General features: G+C 35.9%; 1 protein-coding gene across 2 annotated transcripts in view; it reads right to left on the minus strand.

Annotated features, from left to right (window-relative positions):
* The window catches only part of Ttc26 (tetratricopeptide repeat domain 26), a 69,150-nt gene that overhangs the window by 5,530 nt on the left and 42,425 nt on the right, over window positions 1-21,195 (minus strand). Inside the window, exons 11-17 of one of the 2 annotated variants that reach the window (XM_015493784.2) lie at window positions 17,306-17,359; window positions 15,633-15,696; window positions 13,604-13,692; window positions 13,291-13,374; window positions 11,809-11,878; window positions 10,190-10,296; window positions 5,653-5,786 (exon numbers count right to left, since the gene is read on the minus strand). In XM_015493784.2, coding sequence (XP_015349270.1) covers window positions 5,653-5,786; window positions 10,190-10,296; window positions 11,809-11,878; window positions 13,291-13,374; window positions 13,604-13,692; window positions 15,633-15,696; window positions 17,306-17,359 — 602 coding nt within the window. The remainder of the gene's footprint in view (window positions 1-5,652; window positions 5,787-10,189; window positions 10,297-11,808; window positions 11,879-13,290; window positions 13,375-13,603; window positions 13,693-15,632; window positions 15,697-17,305; window positions 17,360-21,195) is intronic. The other variant, XM_048786856.1, reaches the window with a different exon arrangement.

Genomic DNA, 21,195 nt, shown 5'->3' on the forward strand with positions numbered 1-21,195 from the left:
TCTAACTTTCGATGAATCCTCCTGCCTCAGTCCCAAATCCCCGGGATTAAAAGTGCCTGTCTCCTTGCTGTTTTTCAGTCCTGGGTTTTCTGCATTGGGTTTTGTGGGGAATAAATCATCTGATACAAGGCAAGTAAGTTACTTTTTCTTCTCTGCCTTTCTTTGATATTCTCTTAGCGTGGAACTGTAGGATAGAAATGCAAGTCATCCCTCCCTTCTAAAGATGCACGTAAGAGCTGCTGTGGCAGGGAGAGGTGCAGTGTTCTCAGGAAACTGCCATGGTGAAAAAATGAAGCCAATGAAGTTAAAATGAACCAAATTCTACAGTGACAGGCTTAGACTTGTTTTGCTGAGGGGGTGAGGCTGACTATCAGAGAGTTAGTTCAGGGATAACTCTTCCCTCAAGATCCAATGTTGTATTTGTTTCAATGCAGGTCCGGAGTCTACAGAGTAACAAATATCAAACTTTTTAATTTTTTTTTTGCCAGTACTCGGGAGATTGAGCCCAGAGCCTCATGTAATGAGCCTTTTTATTTGTTATTTTGAGAGAGCATATTGCTGAGTTATCCAAACTGCCCTAAACTTGTGATCCTCTTACCTCAACCTCCTGAGTAGCTGGGGTTACAGGTATGTATAACCATGCCTAGCTTCAGAAATATTTTAAAACTACACAGATTTCTTATCGCATCCCTTTCACCTGAAATTCTCAACCTTTGATATTCTCTGTAATAAATTTAACTCATGTTCACGTACATCTCCTTTTGACAAGTTCTCAATGAAATCTGACTAATTTTCACTAACTAGTCTTTTATGAGATTATAAAGGAAACTAAAATTACACTGTGAATTCAGCTATCTGCTGAAGGAAATGATTTGAATGATAAAGAGTCTTATTGTTTACAATGTCATAATTTTTATTCTGTGAAATGAAAGCATAATGCAAAGAAAATTATGTTTGTTGTGGTGTATCTTCTTGGTTTGTAGTGTATCTGTGTGTGTGCACATGCACAAGATATAACTTCTTAATTGCACAGACATTTTACTTATTTTTGTACTTGGGACTGAATCTGGGACTTTGTGCATTAGCACTCTACCATTGACCTACATCCCCTGTACTTTTTATTTTAAAATTTTTTTAGTTATAGTTGGGCATAATACCTTTATTTTATTTGTTTATTTTTATGTGGTGCTGAGGATCGAACCCGGCTCCTCACACATGCTAGGCGAGCGCTCTACCGCTGAGCCACAATCCCAGCCCCCCTGTACTTTTTATTCTATTTGAGACAGGGTCTTATTAAGTTGCCCAGGCTGGAAGTAGCTAGGATTATAGGTGTAAACCACAGTGACCTACTAGGTTGTTTCTTCTTCTTCCTCCTCCTCCCTCTTCCTCCTCCCCTTCCCTCCTTCTCCTTCTCCTTTTTCTTTTTTGTGATACTGGAGATTGAACCCAGGGCATCCCACATGCTAGGCAAGCCCTCTACCACCAAGCTCCATCCCTAGCTTCTTGAATCTACTTTAAGAATGTTATCTGTGCTGGGTGTGGTGGCACATGTCTGTATTCCTGGCAACTCCGGAGGCTAAGACAAGAGGATTGCAAGTTCAAAGCTAGCCTGAGCAATTTAGCAAGACCATTAGCAACTTGGTGAGATCTCATCTCAAAAAATAGAAAGAAGCCAGTGGTGCATGCCTGTAATCCCAGCAGCTCAGGAGTCTGAGGCAGATGGATCACAAGTTCAAAGCCAGCTTCAGCAATTTAGTGAGGCCCTAAGTAACTTAGTGGGACCCTGCCTCAAACTAAAATATAAAAGGGCTGGAGATATGGCTCAGTGGTTGAGAACCCCTGAGCTCAATGCCTGGGAATGTAGCTCGGTGGTAAAGGGTCCCTGGGTTAGATCCCCAGTATCAAAAAAAGAATGTTATCTGCAACCAGTGTGGTGGCAAATGTCTGTAATTCCAGCTATTGGGGTGGGGGTGGGGCAGCTGAGAGAGGATGATTCCAAATTCGAGGTTAGCCTCAGCAACTCAGTGAGACACAGTCTCAAAATTAGTTCAGAGGTAGAACCCCTGGGGTTCAATCTCCAGTACCACCAAAAAAAAAAAAAAAAAAAAAAGNAAAAAAGGTGGTGAGATTAACAACAGGAGTTACTTGTAATGTTTTTCTTGTATACATTTGAAAATGTTGTCATCATTTTACTTTTTTAAACAAATTTTAAAAAAATATTTATTTTTCAGTTTTAATGGACACAATATCTTTATTTTTATGTGGTGCTGAGGATCAAACCCAGTGCCTCATACATGCTAGGCGAGTGCTCTACCACTGAGCCACAACCCTAGCCACATTTTACCTTTTTTTAAATCTTATTTTTAAAATTAATTAATTAATTTTACAGTAGAATGCATTTTAACATATTGTACAAAAATGGAGTACAACTTCTCATTCCTCTGGCTGTACATGGTTCAGAGTCACTCCCCTAGTGTAATCATACATGTATATAGGGTAATAATGTCTGTCTCTTTCTACCTTCCTTCCCATCCCCACTACCCCAACCTCCCCTCACTCCCCTCTACACAAACCAAAGTTCCTTCATTCTTCCCCATCCTCCCACCCTGCTATGGATCAGCATCCACTTATCAGAGAAAACATTCAGGTCTTGGTTTTTTGGAACTGGCTTATTTCACTTAGTATGATATTCTCTAGTTCCATCTATACTTTACTGCAAATGCCATAATTTCATTCTTCTTTAAGGCTGAGTAATATTCCATTGTGTATATGTACCATGTTTTCTTTATCCATTTCTCTGTCAAAGGTTACCTAGGTTGGTTCCATAGTTTAACTGTTGTTAATTGAGCTGCTATAAACATTGATGTGGCTGCATTACTGTAATATGCTAATTTTAAATCCTTTGGGTATAAACCGAGGAGAGGGACAGCTGGGTCAAATGGCAAATTCATTCTAAGTTTGCTGAAGTATCTCCATACTGCTTTCCATAATGGTTGCACCAATTGGCAGTCCCACCAACAATGTGTGAGTGTGCCTTTTCCCCAACATCCTCTCCAACACTTATTATTGCATGTATTCTTGATAATTGCCATTCTGACTAGAGATGAAATCTTGGAGTAGTTTTGATTTGCATTTCTTTAATTGCTAGAGATGATGAACATTTTTTCATGTTTGTTGATCAACCAACTGTATTTCTTCTTCTGTAAAGTGTCTGTTCAGTTCCTTAGCCCATTTATTGGTCCGGTTATTTGTTTTTTGTTGTTGTTGTTGTTTTGGTGTTAAGTTTTTTGAGTTCTCTGTATACCCTGGATATTAGTGCTCTATCTGAGGTGCATGTGGTGAAGATTTTTTCCCAATCTGTAGGCTCTCTCATCACATTATTGATTGTTTACTTTGCTGAGAAGCAGCTTTTTAGTTTGTATCCATCCCATTTATTTAGTTTGAATTATCCCATTATTGATTCTTGATTTTACTTCTTGTGCTTTAGGAGTCTTATTCAAGAAGTCAGGGCCTAAGCCAACATGATAAAGATTTGGACCTACTTTTTATTCTATTAGGCGCAAGGTCTCTGTTCCAGTCTTTGATCCATTTTGATTTGATTTTTGTGTAGGGTAATAAATAAGGGTCCACTTTCATTCTTCTCCATATGGATAATTCAGTTTTTCCAGCACTATCTCCAATGTATATTTTTGGCACTTTTGTCAAGGGTCAGATGATTGTATCTGTGGGTTTGTCTCTGTGTCTCCTATTTTATACCATTGGTCTCTGTCTGTTTTTATGCCTGCACTGTGCAGTCTTTGTTACTATAGCTCTGCAGTAAATTTGAAGCTGGGTATTGTGATGCCTCCAGTATTGCTTTTTTGACTTAAAATTGCTTTGGCTTGGGCTGGGGATGTGGCTCAAGCGGTAGCGCGCTCACCTGGCATGCGTGCGGCCCGGGTTCGATCCTCAGCACCACATACAAACAAAGATGTAAGATGTTATGTCCGCCAAAAACTAAAAAATAAATATTGAAATTCTCTCTCTCTCTCTCTCTCTCTCAAAAAATTAAAAAAAACAAAAATTGCTTTGGCTTTTCTGGGTCTTCTATTCCAAATAAATTTTAGGATTGTTTTTTCTATTCTGTGAAGAATATCATCGGTATTTTGATGGGCATTGCACTAAATCTGTATATTGCTTTTGGTAGTATGGCCATTCTAACAATGTTAATTCTGCCTGTCCATTAACATGGGTGGTCTTTCTATCTTCTGAGGTCTTCTTCAATCTTGTTCTTCAATGTTCTATAGTTTTCATTGTGACGGTCTTTTCACCCCCTCTTTCAACTCCTTGGTTACATGTATTCTTAGGGTTTTAATTTTATTTTTCAGGCTATTGTGAATGAAACTGTTTTCTGGGTTTCTTTCTCAGCAGACTTGTTGTCAGTATATAGAAAAGCTATTGATTTTTGAATGCTGATTTTGTAACCTGTTACTTTGCCAAATTTGTTTATTAGCTCTGGAAGTCTTTTAGTGGAGGTGTTTTGTTTTGTTTGTTTTTGTATCTTTTAGGTATAGAATCACATCATTCATGTCATTTGCAAACTGTGGTAATTTGACTTCTTCCTTTCCTATTTTTATCCCTTTATTTCCTTCTTTTGCCTAATTGCTCTAGCTAGAATTTTTAGCACAATATTAAATAGAAATAATTAGAGTGGATATCCCTATCTTGTTAATATTCGTAAAATTTTACAAAGCTAGAGGAAGAGGTGATTTCTTCAAGAAATTTGGTCAGGAAAGCCTCAACTACATTAATAAACATAGAAGAGAGGAGCATAAAAGAATAAGATTTGGTGAATGACCGGCATTTATGCTTTAACTAATTTAATTAATTTTAAAACATTTTACGTAATGCACGCTAAAACCTGCTTATTGATTTTCCAGACCTATATATCTGGATCTACTTCCCTAACAATCTTTTCATATTTTCTACTTCTTTTCTCCACACCTTCTTTCACCTGACCAAATGCTTTTAAATTTTTGTTTAGGATTAGAAATAGGTACAAGGCAGGAAGTAATTTTTGATAGATTACTTGCTTACAAAATTATCATATTTTCTATTCACACATGAGCAACAAATATATTCCATTGAGTTATTTTAGGACATTTAATTTAGCTTTTAAGTGTTTTAATTTTAATTCAAATGAAGTATAACACTTTGTGGAACACAAAAAGGCAAAGGAAAAAAAACAGAGTTATCAGCCATATCCACTTAATTCCTAATTCTTTGAGGCCTAAACTAAGACAAGAAAAAGCCAATAAGCAAAGAAAAGAGTAAGATTTTGTTTATAAAATTGGCTATTACCCATCACTGTAAACAACAAGAAAAAATAAAATGGCTGTTCATTTGGAACAAAATATATACATCTTGCCCTTCTACATAAGAGCTGTAGCATACTCAGTGTTCCAGTATATAAAATTTAAAATGATTTGATTCTGTAAAAGTAAGACATTTCTGGAGGATGGTCAGAAATATTTAACATCTTAACATTTTTTTTCATTATTCTAAAACATTGTTATAACTTTGAGTTTTCAGAAGATATCATCCAAGAAAACAAATGTTTTCCCTCACACACCAAAAATGAATAGTGATAGTATCTCCTGTCTGTTTACTTACTTGGGTTCTCTCCCAGCTAAGATCATCTGGAAAATGCCCACACACGCACCCCTTTTGCCTTCCCAGTATTCGGGGTTGGGATCTAGCCTCTCTAGGACATCAAAAGCTTTGGCTGAGTAGTAAAACTGGCCCATCTGAATAAAAGAAAGTGTTATGGTAATATTTGTAGTCAAAAAATTGGACACTAATCATACAGATAACATGAAATAGAACTGTACGAAATAGGTGATATGGGTAAATGACAATGTTTTCAGTTAGCAAGTTAAATAAATTCCAATTCCTAACTAAAATGAGAAGGAAAATCACAGTTTGAGTACAAATTCAGTTTAAATTAGTTTACCTTCATTCCATTTTCAATAGTGTAATTTTTTTTTTACATATAGCCAAGTTATACTGCCATCAACCCTTGTTATTTCTTCTAAGTACATTTGAATCTTGAGGATAAGCCCTAATGACTGATTTGAACTGGATATTTTTCAAGTGTCCTTAATACATTCTTTTTACATTACTACAATTCATCTTATCTTAATCTAATTATGTTTAATTCAAGAGTAGTCTTTTTCTGTTCTTGTTCTTAAATTCTCAAAATGCCTAGATGTATACTGACCTTTAGTCTAAATACTCAGTTTCTTAAATATGTAATCCATTTTGACAGACACCTTTCCCAATATAGTACATTCCTTGACCTCTTGGAACAGGCTGAAGACCATTAAGTTTTACTTTGATGTGTGTGTGTGTGTGTGTGTGTTTTTTGACTGGCAATTGTAAATGCATATTGCCAACAACTTCACTTAGGTTTCCAAAGTGCTGGGCAACCTCTTCACTTGGCATGGTTTGGCTACTTCTCTATACCTTCTATTAACTGTTTTTCTAAACTTTTGGCAATTTCCCAAAGGCCTCTACTGCATTGTTAATTTAGCTCAATTTTATACTTGACAGGGAAAACAAGTTTCTTCCCTTCACTTCAAATAATACTTACAACTTCATTCATCTTCCCATTCTCTCTTATTCTTTTCAAGGTTAATCCTTCTACCTATGTACTAAAATATTTTATTATAAAATACACAAAGATAGAATAGTACAGGAAACATACATGTACATCTTACAAACTATAATGTGAATATAAATGTGTCCATCACTCAGGTCAAGACACTGAAACAAAATAAAGGCTCTCTGTGTGTCACTGCCAGACCACAATCCTCCCCTTCCCCACCAAGAGGTAATTACTATTCTTTTATAGTCATTAATTCTTTGACTTTCTTTATAGTTTTGCCTTCTATCTATATATCTTTAAAAAATATGAATTTGTTTTGCCTCTCTGAACTCTAGATATATGAAACAATACTGCAATATTCTTTTTTTTTGGGGGGGGGGAGGGAGTACCAGGGATTGAACTAAAGGGCACTCAACTACTGAGCCACATCCTCAGTCTGCTTTTTTTTTTATTTAGAGATAGGGTCTCACTGAGTAGCTTAGTGCCTTGCTTTTGCTAAAGCTGGCTTTGAACTCATGATTCTCCTGCCTCAGCCTCCCTAGCTGCTGGGATTATAGGTGTGAGCCTCTGTGCCTGGCTTGCAATACTCTTTTGTGTCTTGCATTTGACTCAACGTTATATTTGTAAAATGCATTTACATTGCTCTAATTGGTTCATTTCTTAAAAAAAAAAAACTTATTTTGAAATAATTATAGATCTATAGATAGTTACAAAGATAGACATAGGTTATGTGTACCTTTTATCCAGTCTCCCTAATTGTTATGGCTTATGTAAATACAATATAATATCACAATATCAAAACCAGGAAATTGACATGGGTACTTTGTGTTGATAATAGTCCTATCATTTTGCCACATGAGTGGATTCATATACGTACCACCACTATTAAGATACAGAACTATTCCATCATCACAAAGATTTGGTTACCATTCATAGTCACATGCATGCCCTTCCCTGCTCACCACTCCTAAACCTGTAACAACAATATATTTTGTTCTCTATCTGTATAATTTTGTCATTTCAATAATGTCCTTCCTTTCTTCCTTCCTTCCACCCTGGAGATTGAATCCAGGGGTGCTTAATCACTGACCCACATCCCCAGATCTTTTGTATCTATTTTATTTAGAGACAGGGTTTTGCTGAGTTACTTGGGGCCTTGCTAAGTTGCTGAAATTGGCTTTGAACTTGTGATTCTCCTGTCTCAGCCTCCTGAGCCACTGGGCATGCTTCACCATGCCTGGAAAGAATGTTATATATTTCACATACATATAAAAACAAACAGTATGGGACCCTTTGAGGTTGGATTTTTTTAACAGAATATAATGTCCTTATTCCTTGTTAATCTAAGTTACAGGTTTGACAATAGTTGGCCGTCATTATGGTCATCCTGCAAAAGAAGGAGGGATCCCCACCCAAAGTTTGATTGTGGTATTGAGAGTGGAGATGTCACATATACCCCAAGGGGTATGAGAAGATTTCTTACATACATAGTTGAGGTCTCTTTCAAGAGCAGAGTAGACCTCTCAAGCAGGTCTGATATGGCCTGAGAAAGTGGAAAAAGGATTCTGGCCTGGGGTTAGGGGTGAAGACCAGGTGGGGCATCCTGAGCTGGGTCAGTGCTTGAATGGTTTATATCACCCAATGGCACCAAGGGAGGCAGCATCCAGGCTTTCTTGTCATTTTGTCCAGATGTGGGGCCCAAAGGGATGAAGGAGGGGTGATGTTTAAAAGCCATCAACACTCAAACATCAGGAAATGGAGTCAGTCTCCTCATCTGTTTCTTTTTATATGTTTAACCATTCACCTATATAAAGATTTTTTTCTAGTTTGACACTATTACAAATAAAGCTATTATTAACATTTGGTGTTTGTATGGATAGAAGTTTCCATTTCTCTGGGATAAATGTATAGGCCATCATTGTAAGTGTGTTTGTATCGAGTCCTTCTAGTGAATCGCGAAACTAGTGGGTTGCTGTGAGAAGATAGTGCCAAGTTGTTTTTCACGGTGATCATTTTCCTTTGACTTTAACACTATCCCACTTTTATCTCCTCTATAGCTTTAATCCATCAAAAATGCCTATACTGTCTTGAATCTTTATCTCCCTTTCCTTAGCCTACAGTATAATTTTACCCATCAAAATTAACTCTCCACCCCAACTCCCCTAAATCCATACTGTTTTCCCTTTTAAGCTGGCACCATAATTTTTTTCGTTAACCTCAAAATCATGAATTTAAAGACTCTGGTCAACATTATACTCATTACACCTGTTTTCTAATCTGACTTTCTTCTCTATCTGCGGCTACTGCCATCTCAGTTCTTGTATATTTCTATCTAGATATAGAATTTAACATTCCCCCTTCCTTGGCTTGTGATAGATAGGAATTAGAAAAAGAGAAATGAAAATCATTTTTTCCTTTCCTGATTTTTCTAAATACTTTTCTGGGTTCACTCTGTGAGTTTCCTAATTGTATAGTCTCTATTGGGAGCTCCAATGATACTTGGTATTTAATACATCTAAAATTGAAATCATTTCCTGTCTGTTAATCTTTTCTTTTCCTCAGCCTTCTGGAACTTACTTAATCACTGAATCATATTAAACTATTATTTTCAAGTTTCCAGTGTCTCGAATCCTTCTCTAATGGCGATACTTCTTTTTTAGTAATGATTCTCTTTGAAACATGCTGTTATCGATTAGCTTAACACTGTATTCTCTTTATCTGATATTTTCCTATATTTTCAATAGGATGAGATATTCCAAAAATAGAAATTTCTAGGATTTGAGGCTAATATTTTTTAAAAACTTGTAATCTACAGGATAAGGTCCCAAACTACTTTTCTCTGGGGTTGGGGTTGTGGCTCAGTGGCAGAGTGCTTGCCTAACACATGTGAGGCACTAGGTTTGATCCTCAGCACCACATGTAAATAAATAAATAAAATAAAGGTATTGTGTGTATAACTAAAAATAAATAAATAAATGAATAAAACTACTTTTCTTTGTCTTTTCAACTACCTCTCGACACATCTCTCTCCCCCAATATCTAATTATCTATCTATCTAATACACACACACACACACACACATACACACACTAGTGTTAAATATGACTGCTTTCTTCTTCCTTTTTATGGTTTCTTTGTATTTTCTGTCTACCATTTATATCTTAATAATCTTCAAGGCTTGGTTTACAACACTTCTCACTTATTTCCTTACTTGGTAAATCTCACTGTTTTTGAGGATTTCAATTACTACTTAAATGTTGACAATGATTCCCAATCTGTCTCTAGACATAATTTCAGAATCAAATTTCCGACCAAGAGATGAACACATGAATGATACCTATAAATACTGTCCACCTCTGGAGTCCAGTAATTTATATACTTAAGTCTAGTGTTAATTTATAAAAAGGATATTTCTGATATGACTATGCAAAAATCTTTGCACCAATAACCACTTAGGTTCTAGGACATTTCCCCCTAATATTTAGCCACTGCAGCAATGTAATGCTCATTTTCAATTTTCCCTTTACTACCTCTCAAACTCACCTTGTAACAGTCATTAGCAATGAGCTGTAAAAGACTAAAGGACTCGCCAGAAGTTTCCATCTTGAGATAAAGTTCCCAGGCTAGTCTTGGTTTCTTATTCATGATATCTACAAAAGGAAAGAAATAGTTATGATTTTTAAATGAAAAAGAAATAACTTCTGGCAGGGGGTGGTGGTGCACACTTATAATCCCAGCTACTGGGGAGGCTGAGGCAGGAGGATTGCAAGCTTTAGGTCAGCATGGGCAATTTAGGGAGACCCTGTCTCAAAATAAAACTTTACAAGGGCCAGGGATATAGCTCAGTGATAGAGTAGTTGCCTAGTATGTATGAGGCCCTGGCCTCAATCCTAGTACTGAAAAAAAAAAAAACAGAAAAAGGAAAAAAAAAGAAGACAGGAAATCACTTTTGCATATTGTTATTCTATATTCTAAATATATAAAGTAGAATACCCTTACATGGAAAGTTTGCAATGTTGGCATTAAGCTGGCTGTCTACTGGAATCCTACCATATTTAAAATATTTCAGATTCATATAATTGTTTTTTAGATTGACTTGATTTCCTGTAGTTTCTACTTTGCTAATTTGCTTAAGAGGACACCTATCATTCATTCAATCCTATTCACAGTTTCCATTCACTTAGAAAACCTAACTGCATGTGGCTCAATGGTGGCGCATTTGCCTAGCAAACATACATATAAATAAAATAAAGATCCATCAACAACTAAAGAATATTAAAAAAAAGAAAAAAAAAAGAAAAGAAAACCTAACTGCTAGGTTGGGGTTGTAGCTCAATGGTAAAATGCTTGCCTAGCAAGTGAGGCACTTGGGTTTGATCCTCAGCACCACATAAAAATAAATGAATAAATTAAAAAAGGTATTGTGTTCATCTATAACTATGAATATTAAAAACAAAACAAAAACCCTAATTGCTAAAATTTTCCTGTGGCTAAAAAAAAAAAAAAAAATCAATGAATATTTGAAATCCGAGTTAAAAAAAAAAAGGAGCCAAAAAAAAATAATGAGAGCACTTATAGACTATATAGTATATAAAAATATTACAATTTTGACATTTTGGCACTTTTCAGGCCTAGAAATCGAAAAGGTAAATCAGTGTGTATCATTTCACAAACAACATGGTAGACTGAGAGTTTGGAAACCTTAACGAGGTAGAAGAACTTGACATTTATCAGGACTATAAGTAGTAGGTAAGTGTTGGTTGGTGGAACTAATCATAGGATGAACTTTCCTAACATATTTACATGGCAACTCTTACTGAGTATTATTAACCACCTTTAATTTCAGTGTTTACTCATTCTTTTTTTTTTTTTAGAGAGAGGGAGAGAGAGAATTTTAATATTTATTTTTTAGTTTTCGGCAGACACAACATCTTTGTTTGTACGTGGTGCTGAGGATCGAACCCGGGCCGCATGCATGCCAGATGAGCACGCTACCGCTTGAGCCACATCCCCAGCCCAGTGTTTACTCATTCTATAGAAAAAAAATACAAGAAATGCTTAAAGATTAGATAATGCTTAATATAATTTCAAAACAGATTATAAAGTAAGAAAAATAAAAAGAAAATCATTGCTTATATTTATGTATTTAAAAGAAGACTCACAGCACCGAGCTAACCAACTGAGATAAACGTAATCATTTTTCATCTTCTCACTTTGGATCAAGAGAAACACCTACAACAAGAGGAATGAAAGGAAATAAATCTGAGAATAGTTTTGTAATAAAAACATACATTATCAGCTTACCTTAGACTGATGATCAATATAGCCTTATAGATTAATAACAAAATTAAATTGAAGAATTCAAATAAATTATTTTGAAAAAATCAAGACAATCAATCTATGGAGTTTGAAATCAAGACAGTTGTTGACCCTGGGGGAAGGGGACTGACTTACAATGGAGATGAGGGGTTTCAAGGGTTTTGATGATATTGTTTCATGATCTAGGTGATTATAACATAGGTACGTTGACTTCATTGCTATTCATCACAGGGCATACTTGTTATTTGTATACTTTTTTTTTTTTTTAAAGAGAGAGTGATAGAGACAGAGAGAGAGAGAGAGAATTTTTTAATATTTATTTTTTAGTTTTCGGTGGACACAACATCTTTGTTTGTATGTGGTGCTGAGGATGGAACCCGGGCCGCACGCATGCCAGGCGATTGTGCTACCGCTTGAGCCACATCCCCAGTGTTAGAGTCTGTAAACAAGTCAGGATGGCGCCTGGCATTTTGCCAGAGAAATGTTAGAGTCTGTAAACAAGTCTGGATGGCGCCTGGCAAAATGCCAGAGGGAGTGGTTTGTGAAGTAACACCAGCAAGCCATTAAATGTGGAGATTTCTTATTGGTTGACTGATGTATCTAGTTTATGCTAATTAGATAAGCTGTGTGGAATGTATAAATACTGCTCCTGTCCTACAATAAACGGCTTCCACTCCTGCTGTATCAACCTACACAAGTTGTTCGTCACCCCCCGGTTATTTTGCTGCAGCCGGACTGCGGCACCCCAGCCCTGTATACTTTTCTATACATGTTATAGTTCTATAAAATTTATCAAAAAGGGTAAATATTAGTGTTATAAAACCTATATTTTGGGCTGGGATCATGGCTCAGTGGTAGAGCGCTTGCCTAGCAAGCGCAGGGCCCTGGGTTCCATCCTCAGCACCACATAAAAAACTAAGTAAATAAAATATTGTGTCCGACTACAACTAAAAAATAAATATTAAAAAAACCTGTATGTCAGGCTGGGGTTGTGGCTCAGAGGTAGAGCACTCGCCTAGCACATGCACGGCCCTGGGGTCGATCCTCAGCACCACATAAAAATAAAAAAATAAAGGTATTTTGTCCAACTACAACTAAAAAATAAACAAACAAAAAAACCCTATATGTCTATTCACATTATACTTTTTAAGGTAATCTAAGAACAAAAGAATCTTTAGTAGTCCTTTACCCTCAATCATTTTATTTTAGTAAGAAAAAGATAAAGATGTTTTTAGATAGACTCATTCAAATGTCTTCAAAAGCAGGGGTCTTAGTAAATGTTATTCTTTCAAACAAACAAACAAACAAAAACAATTGGTACCCACCTCTTCACCCTCACTGGTATTACCTGTTGCTGCTTTGGCTTGGGCATAATTAAAGTTAAAGATGTCATCATTATAGAAGTAACTCTGAAAAATATCCCAAAAATGGCCATAATGAGCATTAACTTTAATATAAAGTACAAAACCATTAGTTACAGTGGATAAATATATAAATAATCTCAAGAAATTAGGTTAAGTCCTTGTCTCTAATGCCACCAGAGAAAAAAGGGCTACCTTATCTGTAAGAGTATCTAACTTCTGACACATTATTTATAGTATTTCATACATACAGTCATACAGATAATTCTATACGGACCTTAAATGAATTGAGGTAAATCAAGACATCATCAAATTGCTTAAGCAGGAAGAAACATGAAGCCATACATTGCCTCCCTGGAATTGTGTCTGAAATGGAAGGGGAAAAGAAACCATGGAAGTTAATGAAACTAAAAGCTCTCTTTAGTTGAAATTTGAGTTAGTATACAATTTAGAAATAGGAATAGATTCTAAGACATCTTTCTAGATTCTGCAATTACAGATTCTGTTTAGTGGATCAAGCCTCAGCATAACAGAGGGCACAGTACTTGAGTGACTAATAATCTCTCTGGGGGGTTAACTCCCAAAGTACAAAATGAACAAGTCTCTTCAGGTACACTGGCTCCAGTATTCCCCAGATAATTTTTTGGGTTTTGATTTTCTCATCCAACTCTAACATCTATACAATCAATGTGTCTTGATCTTCTTTATCACTTGTCTAAGACAACCTAGCACCTCCAATCTCAAATGGAGAAATAACTTGTCACAGAACCAGCAGATTCTTATCCCAATCCAACTTTGTCTGGCATCAGCCTCCTACTTGAGGTAGCAGAGGACTAGTATAACCCTGACCCCTGCGCCACAGGCATTCCCAAGATTCTACCCAGTTCAATTTTTTTTTCCATAGCACTTATCACAGTCTGATATATCATATAACCTATTTATGCATTATGTCCTTAGTCTATCTGTTCCACAAGACTGTAAGCTCCACAAGGGTAGGAAGTTTTGTTCATTTGTTCATTTTGTTTACTGCTATATTCATTCATCCCCAATACCTCAATACATTTTTGTTAGATGAATGAATTAATGAATAAACAAGGAAAGAAAATTATTTCACACACAGTATTGATGAAACAGTTGTGAATATCTCAGGGGTGATAAAAATATTTAACAATCTGTTGAGCATGAATAACATTAATCAGAATAGATGCCAGCCATAGACAACTGGTATAGGTAGCCAGATCAATTCATACTGGATATTAGCCCCCCCCTTTTTTTTTTGGTACTGAGGATTGAACTCAGGGGCACTCGACCACTGAGCAATATCCCCAGCCCTATTTTGTATTTTATTTAGAGACAAAGTCTCACTGAGTTTCTTAGTGCCTCACAGTTGCTGAGGCTGGCTTTGAACTTGGGATTTTCCTGCCTCAGCCTCCCAAACTGCTGGATTACAGGCATGTGCCATCACACCCCAGCTACTATCAGCCCTTTCTATAGCCCTTCCTCAAATCTTACACTGAATCTATTTTTTCTTTATTTTATTTTTTAGTTGTAGATGGACACAATACCTTTATTTTATTTATTTTTATGTGGTGCTAAGGATTGAACTCAATGCCTCACATGTTCTAGGTGAGTGCTCTACCATTGAGCTACAAACCCAGCCCCTTACACTGAATCTTGACTGATGAAATCAATTACTTTAATAGTAAAAATAAAGTCACTATTACTGGGAAATATATGTGAACCTTAGGTTGCTATTCCAGGAAGAAAGCACTTTCTAAGCTTAATATCCATGTAAGAAATCATTACATAAAAGATAAATATCATTTTAATTTTTTTATATGGGTGAAAAACCACAGGCAAAGTTTACAGGCCAATGACCCACTGGAAAAAATATGTGCAATATGACCAACAGTTAATATGTAAAGAACTATTGAGGGCTGGGGATATAGTTCAGTTGGTAGAATGCTTGCTTGAATGCACAAGGTACAATCCCCAGCATCACAAAAACAATAACAAAAAAAGAACTATTGAAAATTCAATAAAATGTAACAATTCATATTAAAACTGATTCATACTTTTAAAACTCTCATGATCTAAAGAGTAAATACATACTCATTTATTTATTTATTCTCTCATTCCACTTTAGCTAAGATACTCAGAAATGATAATTCCAATATTCTGACCTCCCACTTTATAATATGAAGCCTAACATATATCCCTGGACAAAAAAAATATGAAACTTCACCAGTTAACATTACCCAACTCCAATTGTGAGCCATTCTCATTAGTATAGATTTCAAACATACCACATTCACTTGCTGATCCTCCCACCAACTGGAAGAACTGCTGGGCAATTTTCATATGATCCCTCTGAAAAACAAAACAGAGCTGATGTAGAAGATAAGGTAAAAATATTTATTTATATTGCACTTTATGGTTCTAGTATATTTGTCAAGATTTAACATATATCCTTATTTTAAATAATGACCAAAAGAATACTGATTCTTACTAGCAAAAGCAACTATAAAGTGATAATCTGAAACTGAATGAAAACTTCTGCAGGGTCAGATAGAAAAGGAGAAGAAAAATCCAGTCCCCCAAGTCTGTTATAAAAGTCCTGGCCTTAAATAAACTTATTTACTCACTTTTCAACAAATACTTAATGTTCTTTTACCATACATTCAATTTTGGTGTAGAAGGTATGGATATAACAATGAGTGTTTGTTGAACTCACTTATTTATCAATAAGCATTTATTGCATATTTATATAAGACACTATGGAGTAAATTAGAGATAAAAAGATTTACTTATATGCCACTTTGTTCCATAAAGAACTTAACAGGCCATATTAACATGGATAAGAACCTAATTTTAGAGTTTTTTGGTGCTCATAAAATATTCTCCTAGAGGAGTCAGGAGTATGATTCAGAGGTAGAGCTCATAGTTAGTAAGCACAAGGCCCTAGGTTCACTCAAAGCACCTTAAAAAAATTTAAAAAAAGGCTTACCTAGAGAAATAATATTCCCTGTTTTATAGATGCCAAAATTATAGCTCAGAAATGTAAAAGGTTTTTAAAAAAACAGACACTGCTGAAAATGAGAATAAACCTTTGCAATGATCTTTTTGTTATTAAATATAAGCACTGTATAAAAGTAGGGTTCTTGTGGCTGGGGGTGTGACCTGCCAAGCACGTGTGAGGCACTGGGTTTGATTCTCAGCACCACATAAAATAAATGAATAAATAAATAAATATATTGTGTCCAACTATAACTAATAATAATAATAATAATAATAATAAAGAATAGGGCTCTTGGGCTAGGGTTGTGGCTCAGTGGTAGAGTGCTGGCCTAGCATGTGTGAGGCACTAAGTTCGATCCTCAGCAACACATATAAATAAATAAAGGTTCATGGACAACTTAAAAAAAAAAGTAAAAGCTTTAAAAAAAATAAAGCTCTTTTTAAACAAAGTATCAATTTTTAGGGTTAGGGCTTTCTCTGCCTCTGTCTCTTTTTTTGGTCTTTAGATAAACGTTAAAAAAATTTTTTTATAGTTGTAGATGAACAGCATGCCTTTATTTTATTTGTTTATTTTTATGTGGTGCTGAGGATCGAACCCAGTGCCTTACGTACGCAAGTCAAGTGCTCTGCCACTGAGCCCCAGCCCCAATCCTTGTTGTTGTTTTTTAACAATGGAATCTAGATTTGAGGGTCTTTTTAAAAAATTTTTTTAAATTTATTTTTAATTTTTTTATTGGTGGTGCCAGTGGGGATTGAACCCAGGGCCTTGTGCGTACGAGGCAAGCATTCTACCAACTGAGCTATATTCCCAGTCCTGGATTAGAGGTTTTGTAGAAATAAAAGGAATTGTAGAAGAGCCTGTGGGTAATCTTATTACTGGTTGCACTTTGATATCCATTTTGGTCTTTTCCACACATCTATCACTTTGCAAACTATGGATTAACAATAAATTCATACTCACCGAACCCATTTCCTGGCCAAGGGCTGCATTAACCACTCCTTTGAGGATATACTCCTGGAAATGTACAATAACACTGATTAAGAAGAATTTAGAGCTGTGAGATAGATATCCTACTAGTTAATCCCTTACATCATCATGGTACTCCATATACTGAGTCACTTTTATCTATTCTATCCCTGGCTTGAATGAAAGAAGTAGGAGACTTTCATTTAATTTCCAGTAGGCATGTATTGATGCAATAGAATTCATTGTGTGTGTGTGTATGTGTGTATGTGTGGTGCTGGGGATTGAACCCAGGGCCTTGTGCATACATAAACTTCCAATCTTATTAATAACTCAGTGGAAACTCCAGGAGGATAACTTCTGTAATTCAGTTAAAGAGGAAAAACCCCCATTAAAAACCCTTGGGAGGGGGCTGGGGATGTGGCTCAAGTGGTACCACAATCGCCTGGCATGCGTGCGGCCCGAGTTCGATCCTCAGCACCACATACAAAGATGTTGTGTCCGCCGAAAACTAAAAAATAAATATTAAAAATTCTCTCTTTCTCTAGGAAAAAAAAACAAAAAAAAAACCCTTGGGAGTCTGAGGCAGGAGGATCGAGAGTTCAAAGCCATCCTCAGCAAAAGCAAGGCACTAAGCAACTCAGTAAGACCCTGTCTCTAAATAAAATACAAAATAGGGCTGGGATGTGGCTCAGAGGTCAAATGCCCTCAGTGCAATTCCCCAGTACCAAAAACAAAAACAACAACCACACGTTCATGTGATCTTTTTTTTTTCTTCTTCTTGTCATGGTAGGGTTCAAACCCAGGGACTTATGCATGCCAGGCAAGCACTCTACCAACTGAGCTACATCTCCAGCCTGTATGTGATCATTTTTTTTTATACTTAAAGTATGTAATTTATTGTATAACAATATTATTATATAATAATATTAACTTTTGAAGCATTGTATTGTACATAATATTAATATTTATATTAATTAGTTACTAATTATATCAATACCTAATAAAAATGGAATTTATTATGAACTAGATTAGCAGTTCTCAAACCCTTCACCTCAGGTCACTTTTATTTTTAAATTAATTAATTAATTTATTCTAATTTGTTATATATGACAGCAGAATGCATTTCAATTCATAGTACACATATAGAGCACAATTTTTCATGTCTCTGATTGAACACAAAATAGAGTCACACCATTCATGTCTTCATACATGTACTTGGGGTAATAATGTCCATCTCATTCCACTATCTTTCCTACCCCCAGTCCTATCTAAAGTTCCTCCATTCCTCCCATGCTTCCCACCCCCCATCCCCATTATAGATCAGCACCCTCATATCAGACAAAATATTCGGCATTTGTTTTGGGGGGATTGGCTGCTTCATTTAGCATGATATTCTCCAACTCCATCCATTTACCTGAAAATGCCATGATTTTATTCTCTTTTAATACTGAGTAGTATTCCATTGTGTATATATACCACAGTTTCTTTATCCATTCATCTACTGAGGGGTATCTAGGTTGCTTCCACAATTTAGCTATTGTGAATTGAACAGCTAGAAACATTGATGTGGCTGTGTCCCTGTAATAAGCTGTTTTTAAGTCCTTTGGGTATAAACTGAGGAGCGTAACAGATGGGTCAAATGGTGTTTCCATTCCAAGTTTTCTAAGAAATCTCCATACTGCTTTCCAGATTGGGTGCACCAATTTACAGTCCCACCTGCAATGTATGAGTGTGCCGTGACTTTCTCCCCACATCCTTATCAACACTTATTGTTGTTTGAATTCTTTTTTTAAAAATTTTAATTTGTTACATATGACAGCAGAATGCATTACAATTCATATTACACATATAGAGCACAATTTTTCATATCTCTCGTTGTACACAAAGTAGAGTCACACCATTTGTGTCTTCATACATGTACTTAGGGTAATGATGTCCATCTCATTCCACTGTCTTTCTTACCCCCATGCCTGCTCCCTTCCTCTCCCTCCCCTTTGCCCTATCTAGAGTTCATCTAATCCTCCCATGCCCTGTCCCCCCAACCACATTAAGAATCAGCATCCTTAAATCAGAGAAAACATTTGGCATTTGGTTTTTTGGGATTGGTTAACTTCACTTAGCATAATCTTCTCCAACTCCATCCATTTGCCAGCAAATGCCATGATTTTATTCTCTTAATACTAAGTAATATTCCATTGTGTATATACTGTATATACACCACATTTTCTTTATCCATTAATCTACTGAAGGGCATCTAGGTTGGTTCCACAGTGAATTCTGCTGCTATAAACATTGATGTGGCTGTGTCCCTGTAGTATGCTGTTTTTAAGTCCTTTGGGTGTAGACCAAGGAGTGGGATAGCTGGTTTAAATGGTGATTCCATTTCCATTTTTCCAAGGATTCTCCATATTGCTTTCCATATTGGCTGTACCAATTTTCAGTCCCACTAGTGCCCTTTTCCCCACATCCTCGTCAACACTTATTGTTGTTTGTATTCTTTGGTTTTTAAAATTTTTTAGATTTTGATGAACCTTTATTTTATTCATTTACTTATATGTGGTGCTGAGCATTGAATCCAGTGCCTCACACATGCTAGGCAAGCGCTCTGCCACTGAGCCACAACCCCAGGGCTCCACCCCGACCCCTGTTGTTTGTATTCTTAATAGCTGCCATTCTGACTGGAGTGAGTAGTTTGATTTGCATTTCTCTAATTGCTAGAAATGTTGAACATTTTTAAAATTTATTTGTTGATTGATCGTATATCTTCTTCTGAAAAATGTATGTTCAGTTCCTTGGTCTACTTACTGATTAGATTATTTGTTTTTGGTGGTAAGATTTTTGAATCATTATATATCCTGGAGATTAGTGTTCTGATATGCCTGTGGTAAAAATTTGCTCCCTTTCTGTAGGCTCTCTTTCACCTCACTGATGGTTTCTTTTCTGAGAAGAAGCTTTTTAGTTTGAACCCATCCCATTTATTGATTCCTGATTTTATTTTTTGCACTGTAGGAGGAACTACTTAATAATACTTCTTATTAAGGAAGTTGAGGCCTGATCCCACATGATGAAGATTTGGGCCTAATTTTTCTTGTATTAGGCACAGGATCTCTGGTTTAATTCCTAGGTCCTGCATCCACTCTGAGTTGAATTTTGTACATGGTAAGACTAGGGGCTTAATTTCATTTTGTTGCATATAGATTTCCAGTTTTCCCAGAACCATTTGTTGAAGAGTCTATCCTTTCTCCAATATATGTTTTTGGCACCTTTGTCTAATATGAGATAACTGTATTTATGTGGGTTAGTCTCTGTGTCCTCTATTCCGTACCATTAGTCAACAAGTCTATTTTGGTACCAATACTATGATGTTTTTGTTACTATTGCTCTGCAGTATAGTTTAAAGTCTGGTATAGTGATGCCACCTGCTTCACTCTTCTTGCTTAGGATTGCTTTAGCTATTCTGGGTTTCTTATTTTTCCAGATGAATTTCATGACTGCTTTTTCTATTTCTATGAGGAATGTCATTGGGATTTTGATTGGAATTGCATTAAATCTGTATAGTGCTTTTGGTAGTATGATCATTTTGACAATATTAATTCTGCCTATCCAAAAACAAGGGAGATCTTTCTATTTCTAAGGTCTTATTTATTTCTTTGGCGTTCAGTAGATAAATTGTAGAGGTCTTTCACCTCTTTTGTTGATTCCCAAGTTTTTTTTTTTTTTTTTTTTTTGAGGCTATTTTAAATGGGGTAGTTTTCCTAGTTTCTCTTTCAGAGGATTTGTCACTGATGTTTGGAAATGCCTTTGATTTATGGGTGTTGATTTTATATCCTGCTACTTTGCTGAATTCATTTATTAGTTCTAGAAGTTTTCTGGTGGAATTTTTT

This window comes from Marmota marmota, unplaced genomic scaffold (genome assembly GCF_001458135.2).
Source record: "Marmota marmota marmota unplaced genomic scaffold, marMar, whole genome shotgun sequence".
NCBI lineage: Eukaryota > Metazoa > Chordata > Mammalia > Rodentia > Sciuridae > Marmota > Marmota marmota.